The sequence below is a fragment of the Mixophyes fleayi genome, chromosome 5, assembly GCF_038048845.1.
Source record: "Mixophyes fleayi isolate aMixFle1 chromosome 5, aMixFle1.hap1, whole genome shotgun sequence".
NCBI classification, from domain to species: domain Eukaryota; kingdom Metazoa; phylum Chordata; class Amphibia; order Anura; family Limnodynastidae; genus Mixophyes; species Mixophyes fleayi.
The window spans coordinates 241083873-241100904 of record NC_134406.1 but is presented as its reverse complement, the minus strand read 5'-3'; the positions used below and the strand labels follow the sequence as shown (position 1 = coordinate 241100904).

The following is a 17032-nucleotide window of genomic DNA, read 5'->3' as shown; positions in this document are numbered from 1 at the left end:
AAAGCTGTGTACGTAAAAGGTGTGTATGTAAAAGGTGTGTATGCAAAAGGCGTGTATGTAAAAGGTGTGTATGTAAAAGGTGTGTATGTAAAAGTACCAAAGATTTGCATCATCATTTCTGCTGCATTTTGGCTGGAAAACATCATTAAATTAGAGTTAAGCAAAGTTATGGCGAAATTTAACACAAATCAGATTTCGCAGCAGAACAAGCTGTTTCATAGAGATATAAAGTTACCCTCATTTGTCCCATCATTGTGAGCGATTGCATTTCACACTGTAATGGTAATTTTACATAGAAGGGAAATTTATAATCCATGAATAGAGTTGGGACGACAATTTACTCTGCTGTTTTTTGGGTTTGGGGTAGGAACTCTTTAAGTCACATTTAATCTGTGAAATGCGCAACATTTTTGGGTCAAATGCAGAATAAGAGGGTTTTTTTGCAATCTTGCAAATTATTGTAATTTGTAAATTAAAATGACCATCTTTGCTGCATCACATTGTTTATTTACATGTTTTACCTATGTCATACTTGCCAACTTCTTGTAGTTGGATTCCAGGAGCTGCGGGGGGAGGTGGGCATGCAGGGGGCGGGGACCCGAAAATCACGTCATGACGTAATGATGCAAACGCATCATTTTACAGCAGGGGCAAATTCCACGATTCCCAGAGAATCGTGGCATTTTGGACCTAATTCTGCAGATGCGGGAGACTGTCATACACTCCCGGGAGTCCCGGAGACCCGCCCTGAATCCGGGAGTCTCCCGAACATTCCAGGAGAGTTGGCAAGTATGACCTATGTGCTTTTTACAAGACATCTGGTACAGTTTAGACTATCAATCCAGCTGGCCTAGTGATGCGATGAGCATGGGCTGGAACCAATGCTTCTGGAGAGGTGACATCACATATTGCAAGTCACAGTCTGTGCAAAGCTAGAGAACACAGCTACTTCCCCTCAGTAGCCCCAGCCACCTCTGCAGCTAAGGACACCAGAAGCAATGCACTCTGGGTGGGTGAATTATCAATGTGGGCTTGTTGGAAGCTTGTGAATGGAGGCTATAAAATACTATGTATATACTATGACCATCTCTGGTAGTATATAAACATATGGGCACCTCTGTTAGCTTATAATTATAATAATTATTATAATATAATCCATGCATGTATAACATAAGCCCCTGTGCTGGTGTATAGTAATTTGTATACTTTTGGTATAGGGTACCAACAGTTATATTGTCATATTTGCAATTCCTACAGTCCTATGTGCTGTGCAGATATAAAATTGGCAAAATTTGGCCTCATTTCCTTGAAACATTTGATGGAACTATACGCTCCCTGCTCATACTATCCGATATGTATAATTGAGTTAAAGCAACACGGGTTAAGCAGAAGGGATAACTTTTTGTTCACACCATGAGCTGGATCTTTCCGTTGAGTGTTATCTGCAGATTGCAGGGAGATAAATGTAGAAAACAAATTTTTATGCAGATATGTCGTTAAGCCTCCATATTTTTCTTCTATCAGTTCTGATTATAAAGCGGATATGAATAGTCCCTCATCCCCTCAACTGGATCTAATGTTTGCACGGCACTGAGTTGCCAAATTAGTCCCGTTTAGATTCTAATAGGAGCAGCTGCAACATTAATGTCACAAAATTAAAAACCCAGAGAGATAGAGAGATAGATAGATAGATAGATAGATAGATAGATAGATAGATAGATAGATAGATAGATAGATAGGTTGATAGATAGATAGATAGATAGATAGATAGATAGATAGATAGATAGATAGATAGATATAGATTATTATTATTATTATTATTATTATTAATTATTATTAATTTTTATTTATAAGGCGCCACTAGGTATCCGTAGCGCCGTACAGGGACAGACAGAAACACGATACAGGGTGAGACAGCACGGAACAGTTAACAAAAAGCACAGTAACTCGGAAGCTCAATGTACAGCTAGATGAGAGGTGAGGGGTAGAAGGGCAGGAGGACCTCACGGAGGAGACAAGGAGCTGGAGAGCAGAGTTAAGGTGGTGGAGAACAGGAGGAGAGGAGGCCCTGCTTGAAGGAGCGTACAATCTAAGGGGAGAGTAGGACGGACAGAGACGCAAGGGTAGGAGGAGGAAAGGGGGAGAACGGAGGAAGAGACAGAGAGGGGGGGAGAGGAGAATGATGAGGAGGGAGGTAGGAGGAGGGCAGGAAAGGGAAGGCGGTAGGTGGGATGCTGGAAGGAGGTCAGTTAAGTGGGGGACTGGAAGGCTTTAAGGAAGAGGTGGGTTTTTAAGGCCCGTTTGAAGCTGGACAAGTTGCAGATGTTCTGATGGAGTGGGGGAGCTGGTTCTAGTGGAGGGGGGCAGCGCGGGAGAAGTCTTGGATGCGAGCATGGGAGGAGGTAACCAGGGGGGAAGAGAGGCGACGGTCATTAGCCGAACGCAGAGGGCGGGATGCAGCGTGGATGCAAATGAGGTTGGAGATGTAGGGAGCAGTGGAGTTGGAGAGGGCCTTGAAAGTAAGTGCGAGGAGCTTGAACACTATTCTGTAGGGGAAGGGGAGCCAGTGAAGATATATATACATATATATATATATATATATATATATATATATATATATATCTCACTTGGGAGCGCAAGCGGTACCAATAGCAGGAAACAGTCTGTCATCAGTTACTACATTACCACTTCTTCCTATTTAATCTCCGAAAGCATTTTATGTTATTTTGCTTTTAATTCATAGGACCTTGTGTCTGCAGCTGACTGGCCCCTGTCTTCTCTTTCATTTTTGCTACCAAATTACTCATTTGTGTCCTTGTAATTAAAATAAATCAGAATTGTCTACTAGTCAATTGCATATTTTTCCTTGAACTTTTCTTGACTTTACCACTTAACAATTTATTTATTTTTTGGCTTCACAATCTACCAATAACCATTGTTTTCATGTAAATATTCCTGCCTTCCTTCTTATGCTAAACATGGATTTTGCAAACGACTGTATTTGGTAGCAGCGCTAGTAACATTTGTGACAGGTAAGAACCTGGCCCTGCCAGGTCTTTAGTGCTACTGTGTAATAGCCATGGGGCCTACAGAACGCCATGCCCAACGCCAAAGCATCTCCAGTGCTACCCAACCTAGGCCAGCACCAGATTTTGGGGTGACCCACAACATTTAATCTCTCTGATCGCAAATGTTAGCTTCAGTCAATTAGATGCCTAAGTATTGGTGGAAAATTTAAAGGATTTCTGATTGGTTGAAGGTTTTAAACAATCAGTGTTCTATCCGCACTAGTCCGCCATAGAGCTTAAAGCTGCTTAAAGCTTTTGGGACCTGCAGTTCCACAACATCTGTCAATCCACAGGTTCCTTAAATCTACCCGAAGCCATAAGCATTGCTTTGCTCCCCACCCAGCAGCAGCGAGGGGTATGTATGGCCCCCAGTTCTAGGCTATGGGTCATTTATTTGTCCTGTCCCCATTGCATCTGCTGGGAACAGAGAACTGGGGGCTTAATATTACCCTATGCCCATACCACCTCACTTAGGGCTGCAAAGACTCTCTACTTGCATGACAGGCAGGGTTACCATTTCCCTGTCTGCCTCACATACCAGGTGATATAAATAAACAAGAACTCTGTGTAGAGTTTGTATGTTCTCCCCGTGTTTGCGTGGGTTTCCTCCGGGTGCTCTGGTTTCCTCCCACACTCCAAAAACACACTAGTAGGTTAATTGGTTGCTATCAAAATTGACCCTAGTCTCTCTCTCTGCCTGTCTGTGTGTATGTTAGGGAATTTAGACTGTAAGCTCCAATGGGGCAGGGACTGATGTGAGTGAGTTCTCTGTACAGCGCTGCGGAATCTGTGGCGCTATATAAATAAATGGTGATGATGATGATATTATGAAATGCATTATTAAATTTAATGACAATTTTTTTTTAAAAGAAATGAGTATTTAAACACTAAAATAACAGTACAAATATCATAGGTGTCACAATGGGGCAATGAGCTTGATTCCAACCAGGGCACTATCTGTGTGGCGTATGCATGCCCAATGGGTGCTCTGGTTTTATCCCACAGTCCAAAAACATACTGACATCTGGGTACTGACACAACAGACCCTTGTGTGTTTGTGTGGTAGAGAAATTGGACTGCAAGCTACATTGGGTCACGGACTCATGTGAATGATTCATTATTCTCTGTAAAGCACTGTGTATTGTGGAGGGTGATCAAGAAATATTCAATACCAATAATATATACATAGACCCTGAACATTTCTCCCCTAGTCATTTGTGTATTTGCCCTATATAATAAATACATCCATATACATATTTACTAAAAGAAAAATGCTGAAAAAATGGTAAACTAAGAAAACCGCTCATACTTTGCACATTGCTTCCACATTTACACTCATTGATTTTTGTTATTCTGATGGTCATTTATTCTAGAGTCAGTTGTGATTCAAGATACACTGTAACACAATAAATAATAGATTTGTGTGTAGTGCATCTCTAGATGAGATGACATTGTGAGATCCATTCATTGCTGTTTCATGGTTACTTGCAACCAAACAGAATGATACTGGATTGATGCAGAAAAGACAGTTCCTCGAACCGTCAGATACTTACTTATTTTTTTGTTATATCTTATCATGTAAAAATGATTATGGTTCGTTAAAAATAAAAAACAAAATAAGGCATTCAGAAACCAAATATATAAGTGTTTATTCTTACTGTAAGTCAGACATAAAATATATGAATGATAAGTAGGTCCAAACAATACATGTAAAGAGAATGTTATTAATGTTATTTAATTTAAAGGTCATTTAGAATACCGGTCAGAATTGTGTAGAAACATGATTATATGTCCTGCCTATTACATTAAACACATGTAAGTAACAACAAATGAGCTATTAAAAAAAAAACAAGACCATCTATATTTTGAAAATTGCTTAGTTAATTTTTAAATTGATTAGATTGTTTTATTGTTATGGCAGACTGATTTACTATACTAAAAAGGAAGGAGCTAAATTACTCAAGCAGCAATTTACCACTATACAATTTACTGTTTAAAACATAATGTACAAGAACATAATAACATTCAAGTGTGACATTTTTTTATTCTGAATGTATAGAGCCCAATGTAATACCCCCTTCGTATTTGTTATCACATTAAAAATAACTATTTAGTCATCCGTTACAATATATTTTAATTTGGATAGGTACAATTGTATAACAGGTGCCGTAGGCATAAGTTGTCCTTTTGTGTCAGGTTATTATGTTTTTATATTACTTTAAGTTATAACACCATGATAAATAGACAGTGAATTTGGATGAATTTTCAAGACATGAGTGAAAACCACACAGAACTAAAATGTTTCACAGTAAAATAGAAACATGTGAACAAAAAACAACATTAAACTTCTCTTACCTCTTTCAACCATTGCTTTCTTGGTGCATATCTAAAGTTATTATGGCTACGTTGTGATTGCCCACTTGTACAAATGTACACATACATATACACACCAATATATATATATATATATATATATATATATTTATATATATATATATATATATATATATACATATACATATATATATATATATATATATATATATATATATATATATATATATGTACATATGTATGTACATATATAGGTAGATAGATGGATAGATAGATAGATAGATAGATAGATAGAGATATATCTATCTATCTCTGTATATATCTATATATCTATATCTATATCTATATATATATATATATATATATATATATATATATATATATATATATATATATATCTGTATATATCTATATCTATCTATATCTATATATCTATCTATATATATCTATATATGTATCTATATATATATATCTATCTATATCTATCTATATCTATCTATATATCTATCTATATATCTATCTATATATATCTATCTATATATATCTATATATCTATCTATATATATATCTATATATCTATCTATATATATCTATATATCTATCTATATCTATCTATATATCTATATCTATCTATCTATCTATCTATATCTATATATCTATCTATATATATCTAACTTAAAGATGCTGGTTAGCTTTCATTGCTGTACTTTGTGTGACATCTTAAGGTTTGTTATAGCAGATTCAGGTTCTCTATGTTGTATTTCCGTATGTCTATATAGCTGCTTATTTAAGAGAGTTTCCATAGTAACAATGGAACTATTTCCCTAATCCATTTATACAGCATCATTTTAATGTTATGCAGGATGCATCAAAGCCTAGCAAGTATTTCTAAGAGATGAATGTCATTTATTCATTCATGTCTTACTACACAGTAAAAAAAAAGGAATCACAGTTCTCAGATTCTAAGGATACTAGGAGGAAAAAAAATAGAAAAATGAAATCTACTTACATCTCTGATTTCTGCGTTTACTCTTGTACATGGTCATTGTAGAGGTATCCGACTCTCAGGAAGAAATTATTATTATTTTCTTTAAACATAAACACAAAGGAAACAGATCGTGCTTCTGCTTTGCAGCGAGACACTTGGCACAGTGCTGATGAAAGCTAACCAGCAATTTCACACTGTGAGCATGGTTGAGACCATTCTAATAAAAAACAGGGGGGTTTCTACAAGGAGTCTTGCATCTATTCAACGTGACACAAAACATGAGATATGACTGCTTATAAACAGAAGACTCAAATACATATACATATATATATATATATATATATATATATATATATATATATATATATATATATGTGTGTAAAATATCCTGCAGAATATATATTTGTGAAGTAGTGTTATATCACTCCTGGAAAATATAATATATTTGGAGAGTAGGGATGTCACTTGTGTCACATGACTTATTTTGCTAGTGTTTGATAATGGAATATGCATAACTGTGGGTGAAGGTACTACACCACTGAATATGAGGATGCTATCATAGAAGCAACTCCTCTTACTGTAAAATAATAAAAGCATACTTGCCAACTCTCACTGAATGTCAATGAGACTCCCTGAAATAGGGGTGATCTCCCTCACTCCCTGAAGAGTCTGGCATCCTTCCTGATGCTGAGCCAGTACAAGACGTGGTTGGCTTTGCCATCTGTGGCATGATGACACAGTTCAGAAATTGTGTCCTATGTCCATGTATTGATGGCTATGGAGGTGGCCATTTTCATGGAGACCAAGATTTAATCAAAGACTGACAGGTAAGACAACATGACTTCAGTAATGGAGACAGAAATGTAAAATAAACTTCAGTTCCTAGAGATTCATTAGCTGCTTTTTTTTAACGCATAGTTGCCTACTCTCACGGAATGTCCGGGAGACTCACACTTTTGTGGGAGACCTCCCGGGCTCCCGGGAGAGCAGGGCAACCTACCCGTTCTTGCCTCCGCGATAGATAAGTGGCGGGGGGAGGGCTTAATTATGCAAATATTGTGCCATCTTAGCCCCGCCCCTTGCTGTAATTGGCCAAAATTGTGACAATTGTTTAAAAGGCGGTGCCAACATGATGCGATTCATCAAGCCCCGCCCCCGCATGCCCACCTCCCTCGGGATCTCCCTGAAGCCAAAGAGGAAAAGTTGGCAAGTATAAATAAAAGCTACTATTAAGCACCTCAGCCTGCAGCCTTGTGCTTTTATAGGGTAATGGAAGTCGCCTATGGCTTCTAGTATCCATATATCTATCTCATAGTTACCTACTCTCCTGCAATGTCCGGAAGACTCATGAATTTTTGAGAGTTCTCCCGGGATCCTGGAAGAGCATAGCAACTTCCTGCATCCTGCGAACTTGGTTAGAGAAGTGGGTTGGGCTAGTTGTGCCATTCTGGCCTTGTCCCCTACAGTAATAGCCAAAATTGGTATAGTTCAACAGACGGACGGGGCCAGGATGATGCAATTCGCCTGGCCAGGGCCCCAGGATGCAGCAGCTTTGGAGATCTCCCAGAGGGAGCAGAAATCTGTGTTAAAATGATTGCACTAATGGTAAGGATGCGCACCCAACATTGTTCTTTAGAATGAATGTACCTCATAGACAGTATGCATCTGGCTTCATCAGGATTTACATTTCTACAGAAGTCCATTCACAATAGATAGCCCCTTGTTCCCTGTGTGATCCTTGAGATAAAAAGATTCATATACTGTATTTTGTATTTATCTGGTTTATTTATAAATTATAATGCACTTTACACATCAAATCTAAGGCAGTTTTTTCACAAGTGAACAAACACAGTTTCTATATTTATCCTTTCCATTCCCTGTATTAATAAGGTTACCTGCCTCTGCACCCTCTAAATTCTCCTATGTGAGGTGCCCAATACTATAAGCTATATTCAAAATGTGACTTGACATGTGACTTACACTATGTGAATACTTATAACATGTGAATACTATGTTTGCTTAACATGTATTTATCCCCGTTTTTATTCATCCCAATATTTTATTTGCCTTTACAGCCATTGAATGGCACGGAGTGTTGTTACCAAGCTTGTGTTAACTAGTATCGCTGTCTTTTTCCCAGTTGAATCCCAATTGAATTAATTTTAAGGATTTATAAAGCACATTGCAACCCAAATTAGACTTTATAACTGTCTCACTGAGCAGTATTTCCAGTCTAATTAGGAAGGACTTTGCACACTGTTTTGCCCATTATCAGTCCTCTATTCTCTCTCCTCTACATTCATTACTACACTCTCCCTCGGCCCTGTATCCTTTTGTTATCCGTTTTTCATCCTTCCTCAGTTCTCTATTCTTTGTCCTGAGTGTAAGCGGCCAATCTCCCTCAGCTCTATACTCGGTCATCCCCCATGCGGCAATGTCCTCACCACCCAATCCTCAGACATCCATCCTGCTGTATTTAGAGACTGACTGAAAAAAAAATGTCAAAAAGGGCTGAAAGTCAATAGACATTATTATGAGAATGATTGGTGCAGGCAGCATTGGTGACCAGTGTTTATGGGATTGAATTTGTATTGTAATGTAACATGAAGGAAAACATATATTAATGTGGACACAAATGATCTAAAGTGGGGCTGCTCTCTTCACCTACAATATCTAAACACTTATTTTAAGAGTGAATTAAATTGTAAGCAACATAATAATAAAAAGAAACGGAGGATTTTCAGAAACAAGAATAAGTGGTGGAGGATATGAATATTCCTACTGATCGATGACTATGCTCCTACGAGGTATTTTAGATTGTAACAAATCCCCTACTGGAAAAAAAATAATCACGTGTAATCAGGTCTCATGCTGATAAGGGAGAGCGTCTAGAACCCAGGCAGGAGAAATCAGGCGGAAAAAGGACGATTCACACTAGAAGATTCAGCTCACTCCACTGCTACATCAATAAACTCATTTTCTCAAAACAACGGGGTCTTGAAAGACAAGTTGGCTTATCTAGAAAATTGTATGAAAGGAAACTAGGTAAAGTTGGTGGGTTTCTTTGTATAAATAAAGGGAAGGGGCACTAGTTCTTTTTATTGAATTACACTTTTGTGGGTACCATGGCAAGATTTTGTATGGGTCCCACGTACCACACAAGAGTAAAAAAAAACTGCATATAAGTACGGGGCTTTGACGGGAGAAGTGGGTCCCCCAGCTGCAGCTCACTGACACATTTGGGGCCCATGTCTTTTAACCAATGTTATCTGTTAAACTTGCCCATATATTACTCGATTGTCCCCTTCCACCTGGAGTTCTCAAAAAAAACATCATCCTGAAATTCCTTAACAGGGCTATCTAACTTATCTCACCCACTGAAGTATAATAATCAGAATATTGTAATACTAAGGGCAAACTTCAGTGTAGCAAATAATTCATTTTGCTTTTGCAATATTAAATATGCCAAATAGGGACGTAGCTAAGGCTATGTGAGAGGGGACTATGGAAACCTACATGTGTCCATTACGTTTATGTTTTACATGCATTGTCTACAGGTTGTTGACATATGAAAAAGCTGACACCTGTCAAACAGATGATACTCTTGTTACAAGGCCATGTATGATGCTTTTTCCATAGATATATTTATTTATATATATATATATATATATATATATATATATATATATATGTATATAGCACAGGTGGCTAAGGCTCATCTTCAAAGCTTTACCATTTTCAAAATTATCATATAGAAAAAACACATCATGGACACTTTCTATCCAGAGAACTAATTGAAACTGAGCATGCATATACATTATCTGTCTTTAATTATGTATTATAGTGTGCATCTGCATCTTGCATTGTGTATTGTACTTTCAGTCACAGCAGTGCGCCACCTTATAATATATTTGGAAATTAGGATGCGCATCCAACAGTAGCGGAACTAGCGAGCTGCGTGCCCCAATGCAGGTAGGTGTGGAGAAGGGAACCGGGGCCTCCGACTCTCTGCATCTGCCATGCAGTAGGCCCCCATTATCTTCATGGGCCCCGATGCACTGCACCAGCTGCACCAATGGTAGTTCCGCCACTGGCATCCAACCCCCCCAAATCCCCCCCCCCCTTTCCCGGAACACTGTCTGGGAAACCAGAGAATGTCAGCAGGCTATGTGGACCCATTTGGTGTGGAAAGGCTGACAAATTGTTGTCTAGCTTCTTCCTGGTAATATATATTACACATTTCCAATATTCTGGCCCCCATTTGCTTGACGGACATGATCAATATTTTGCAATAAATGCCCTACCTCCCTCTATGTCAGAGGTGCTGTTTGTGGCAAAGAACTTGCCAACTCTGGATCTTACCAACCCATGTCTCTCAATTTGAATGCCAAAATTTTTACCAAGGCATTAGCAACTATTTTAAACTTTGTCATACATACACACCTTTATACACTGGGATCAATCAGGCTGCATGCCTGGTAAATCTACTTCCATAAACATTAGGGGGTAAATGTAAAGGGAAGTTAACCCTTTACAATGCAGCGCCGCTTGAAATTTAATCGCGGAAGAGGCTGAACACGCGGGTGTTGAAGAACCCGCAGATTGATACATTTACCCCTAGATGTTTAATGATGAATTTGCAAATCTGTCATGACAGCGGGAACTTGTACTATGCTGTTGTTAGAGGCAGCTAAGGCCTCAGATTCAATAGCAGCAGAGCCACTTGAAACAAGTATAAGGAACAATGCAGCTATAAAGGGCGGTTGTGATCGTATTATCGATGACCAAAATTTTGACATCCTTCCTCCCTACAAAAAAAAAATGACTGCACAAAAAAATGAAGTAAATGCAAGCAAACTTGTTTCAACACTTAGTCTGTGGGGTCCAGACATTGCCGCTTTAAATTAACATTCATCTAAGTCGCGCACACGTCACACTCAAGTGCCGGAGAGCTGTCCATTCTGAATCACTGCCTGTCAGCCTGCGGTGCCATTGGACATTTGCATCTTCGGCTTTCAGGCAAGTCTGCTTGTATTTACTTCGTTTTTTGTGCAATCGTTTTTATTTTGTAAGGATGAAGGATGTCAGAATTGTGGTCATCAATAATCCGTCCCCAACCCATAAAGGGAATAAGGGGTAGATTTATCAAACCTTCTAAAGAGGAAACGTGGAGGTGCTGCCCATAGCAACCAATCAGATTCTAGAATGTAGTAGATGCATGATAGCTAATATCTGATTGGTTGAACATTACATGTATAAAAAATCATATATTGTTAAGATTCTGCAATTCAGACATCAGAGAGATAAGTGAATGTTTGCACATTACTAGACAATGTTGGTGACACTGATTAAAATGATATATAAGACCAATTATAAATAGACTATATATTGATCCTTTGTTTTGCTAGAATGTGTAAGAAATACATCTTTATATCGTAGGCATTCATTTGCCACATACTGTTCACATTTTGTGGTTAGATAGAGGACTACTGTCTAAAGTTAGTATTGTATCTGTCTAGATGTAATATTGTATCTCAATTATCTCTGAGTCTTGAGAAAACTATAAAAAATACTGCAGAGGAGGGTGGATCATTGTACTTCCTCTAGTGGACAAAAATATATCGTGCCCTAGTCTCCTTGATATGAACATTATCTTGATTACATTTAAGGTGGCGCAGACCTGCTGACTGATTTGGGATCCCCATATTATTTGTCAATTATTATCCTTTCTTTGTGCTAGTATTTCAATATTGTAATCTTGATAAACTAATATAGTATCGCTAGATACCCCTAGCTAAGGCATTGCACAGAATGGGAACCTGGGGGCCCCCTGTTCTAATTACCTCCGCATTAGAAATGTTGCTTAGCAGAGGCCATGGTATCAAACTCATCTCTAAACTATATAATCTGCTGCATGCTCCCGTCAGTCCCTAATTACAGAGAACATTGTTGGTATAGGCAGCAGATATTGGGAATATCTCTGAAGAGTCATGGGAGGTGGATGGAAGAGCCTCTAATCAATTATTCACACAGGCTATGAATGGAGTTATTCAAATATTAATAATAATCAGAGCATACATGTGCAAATGTTTAATATTGATACCCTTAATACCCCCCAATTCTCCTAGATGGGTGACACAGTGATATAATTGGAATCATGACTGCCTCAAAACACTGGAGCCATGGGCTATATTCCAGCCAGGACACTGCCTCTGTGGAACTGGTATGTTCTAATCCTGTGTTTGTGTTGGCTCTCTCCAGGTGCTTCAGTATCTTCCCACAGTCCAAAAACATATTGGTCAATGTAAATGTGTTCGTATAGTAGACAATTTAGACAACACTAGGGCAGGTACTGACGTGAATGATTAAACACTCTCTGTAAAGTGTTGCCATACATGTTGGTACTATATTAATTATATTAATGGTGGGTTAATATAAATAATTCTGGAAGAGATGATGAGACATCATATATACACACATATATATATATATATATATATATATATATATATATATATATATATATATATATATAAGTTAACCCGTGCATGATACTCATGCATTCTAGTCAAATCAAGCTACTTAAGGTGTTAAAAAGGTTCTTGTCATGCATTTGGGGCTAGGCCAGGCCTCCTCAGGGGAAGAGCGTTACTTCCCGACGTAAGCGCCCTTTTTTAACGTGGTTTTGTCCACATGTCACCACCTCATCATTCTTCTCCATCACCTCATCCTTCATCGCCACATCCTTAATCTCCATCGTCTTACTGTTCTAAAACCTCTCGATACACAACGTTTCTGCTAAACACCTTATCGCTGTGCTCAATCAGTCTTCCTTGAAGGGCAGTATTCACAACCTGCACTTTCACGTCACTGCTTCTCCGTACTCTTGAAAATGCGACATACAATTGTCCATGACCAAACTCAGGCTCTGGTAAATAAATACCCACACGGTCAAGAGTTTAAGCCCTCAACTGGTAAATTTAGCCTTTACTACCCCTCCCTAGGGGGGAAGGGGGATGATGGAAGTTAACTGACTTCACTATTATAATTTTTTTGTCAAATAATGTCAGTATACCAAATTTCTGGTCAATTGGATGAGCCCTTTTTGAGAAAATAGTTTTTTACACACACACACACACACTAACACACGCCGCTAGGCTTATATATATTAGATATACAGGGTGATTCAAAAGTCGCAGTACACCCTTTTATTTCAAAAACTCTACAGGAATTGGGCCGATTGGCCGATTTCAAGATGGCGCCCATGTTTGGTACATACCGTAAAAGATAGACCACATCACCCATACCTTACTGGAGTATTCAGGTTTCCCAATTTCCTGTAGAGTTTTTGAAATAAAAGGGTGTACTGCGACTTTTGAATCACCCTGTATATATAAATACCTCATTTATAGTCATCACGATATTAGAAATTTTAGCCATAACTAATTGCTTAGCTTGAATCTTTTCTGCCCCTGCCCATTTCATGGGATCCTCTCATCTTATGTGTGTACATACTAAGGCATCACCAACCTTTTACTTCTCCTGTGTACATACCACTGTTTTCTGTGTCCATATATATTTTACTTCTTAATGGATGTCCCTCCATGTCCAACTTTTTAGATGTAGAAGGGGTCTGATTAACTTTGACTTACCAACCGTTCATTCCATTTAACTATAAAAACATTTTAGTAGGTTAATTGGCTGCTATTAAATTGACCTTAGTCTCTCTCATTCTGTGTGTGTGTGTGTCTGTCTGTGTGTGATGTGTGTGTGTGTATGTTAGGGAATTTAGACTGTAAGCTCCAATGGGGCAGGGACAGATGTGACTGAGTTTTCTGTACAGCGCTGCGGAATTAGTGGCGCTATAAAAATAACTGCTGCTGGTAATGAAATTGCTAAATATACCCAAATACATGCAATGTCTCCTTTCTGAGTCAGTATCTTAGAATATTGATCCACCAATTTTGTAATATGTACAAAGGTCACAGATAACATCTACTTGGTCTCTATGGGCATTTCCTTACTTATCTGACATTATAGAACCCCCTCCCAATCAATATGATGTTAATTTACTAACCTATTGCAATATGATTTATTGACATTCCCTTGAGCTTTAGGCCAATCAATACATAAACTGATGATATTGTGCCTATACTATGCTGAAAGGCTTGATGTGTTTGAACAAAATGGCAATCTTTGACAGTATTCTTCATTATCTTTATTCTGCAATAGATCATTGTACGTGCCTTATTTCTTTCTTCAGTGGTCTTTTACAATTTGTTTTACTTATTAAACAGTAAATCAATAAACATTCTAAAAGGAATCTCTGATCATTACTAGAAGTGATATGCATAATGGCTGAAGTGGGGGATAACCAGTATATTGGACCGTGCCGAGTTAACACCAGCTGTGCCAGTAGGTAAGACAAACTCTCTCCACAGTGCCTGTACTCTATCTTCTATCTGATGACAGACCTTCTTGAATATGGCTTGTAGGTCCGATTGTTTCTCGTATCGTGGTTACTTGACCCTGAATGTATATTTTAATTCTCTTGTTAAGGATTTATTGTTGTTTTAATACCAGGAATATTTACATTTTATGAATTGAAAGCAAAAATTAGTACTACAGGTTATGTTAGCATGATTATTATTATCTTTAATTTATAAGGCGTCACAAAGGGTCCGCAGCGCCATACATGACATATACAGAAAACAGTGACTCATGACACAACATGATACAGAAAGAACAAAAAATGAAGAACAAAAAACGCAAAAACACAAAAACAAAAAACACATACACACAGGTAACATGGTAATGAAAATCAAATTATTTCTGGGACAATGTGTGAAAGTGATGGTAGAAATCAGCGAGAAGAAGGCCGAAGCTTAAGAAAGCAGGGCTAGGGAAGCAGGCCAAGAGGTAGAGGAGGTGATGGAATAGTAGAAGGAGTACACAAGGAAAGAGGGCCCTGCTCCTGAGAGCTTACATTCTAAAGGAAAGGGGAGACACAACTTAGTGGTACTAACGGGGAGAGAGAACCGGGACAAGGAAGTTAGGAGGAGGACTGATAGACTTGAATAAAGAAATGAGTCTTAAGGGCACGCTTAAGGGCATGATGAAGGCATGTTGTATGAATTGAGGAGTCCCTGTGTGTTAAAGTAAATGAATTGACCAGCTCTGGAACGACACGTGGGCTTGTCTACACTGAACACCAAGGTCCGCTGAAGGTGGGTGGCAACTACTGTTTATCTTTATCCCAATATGAATTGTCCTAATAAGGACCATGACCTATTTCAACTGCCTAAGTGAACGGAGGTTAACTAGGTCTGTCACGGGGAGAAAACTGTCTGGTTATATTCTGGGGAATCAAAGATTGTATATTCTGCTATGACCAGCATGCTAAGATTTAAAGGTTTTAATTTCATTAAGTTCAATTTGAATCTTCCTTGAATACCTTCATTTTTATTTCTCAGTAGTAGTCCAGGTATTCTGGTTTGTCTAAGACACGTGTCTTGAGTCCGGGAGGTTATAGTAAAGATTTGCCATCTGGTGATAAGTATTTATTTCTTTTTAAACCAGTATTGTTTTACTTTTTGCTTTTTTATTATTTCCTTAAAATACATGCTATTCATCATAATATTGCAGGGCAATTGCATTTAGACGTCTTGTCAAGGGTTCTTTTTGTAGATATTTTTTGTACTGTTAGATATTAATGCAAAACTTTTTGACAACAGAGTGGAAAATTGTAAAGCTCTATGAAGTATGCTGACATTATTTAGATAATTGACAATAATGTTAATAATAAGTGAAGGAGACTCTTTTTAATTAATGATTACAGCATTTTGACAGGATGCTTTAGACTTCACTGGCTATTCACATGGCAATTGCACGAGTTAGATTGTTTTTCTGCATGTCCTAGAAGGTCAAAAGGTTTGTTTTTGGATGAGAAAAGCAGGAATGGACTAGAATACTTGAATATGATTCGGTAAAGGTGTTTTATTCACAATTTTCTCTTAGAGTTTTTTAAAGAAACTAACACATAATTAATGCCAGATGTACCTATTGACCTCCAAAACGCACTCTTACAACTTCTCTGATAAACTTATTCATGCAGAGCTGCACAAAGTGATCTAAGACAAATGCATATAAATATGATAAAATGGTCAGTTACAGATTAAGAAAAAATATTTTTAGACTTTTTCTGTGATGTCCTTTCTGTGAGACAATTTAATATAACATATTAGTATATAAGTTCCAGATATACACTGTGCGTTTCCCTTCATTTTGGTTTTATAGTTTTTAATGTGGATTGGCAAACATCACTTTTGGGTGAGTAGTGTGTATATATATATATATATATATATATATATATATATATATATATCTCAAGGTGACTATATACATTTAATGAAGTGTGAAGTGTGCTTGTACATTCTTTTTGCTTATGTTTTTAGACTTTATTCCGGCTCCTTGAGCTGTAGTTGTTGAGCTGCTGAGGATGGTTTTTGACACCTGTCAAGACCCAATTTAAAACTAATAATGTGGGCTGGCAGGAGATGTGTGTTAATAAGATTATTAATGAGATTGTAAATATGTCCTGAAAGCTTCTAATTTTCTCTCTCTCCCTCTAACAGTTAAACTG

General features: G+C 37.8%; 1 protein-coding gene across 6 annotated transcripts in view; it reads right to left on the bottom strand.

Moving 5' to 3' along the window:
- The window catches only part of RALYL (RALY RNA binding protein like), a 479279-nt gene that overhangs the window by 117147 nt on the left and 345100 nt on the right, over positions 1-17032 (bottom strand). Inside the window, exon 1 of one of the 6 annotated variants that reach the window (XM_075213732.1) lies at positions 6412-6576. The exons of 4 other annotated variants lie outside the window; for them this stretch is intronic. In XM_075213732.1, the coding sequence (XP_075069833.1) occupies positions 6412-6448 (37 nt within the window). In that variant the 5' untranslated portion in view covers positions 6449-6576. Of the gene's footprint in view, positions 1-6411; positions 6577-17032 lie in introns of those variants that run through there. One more of the 6 variants, XM_075213731.1, reaches the window with a different exon arrangement.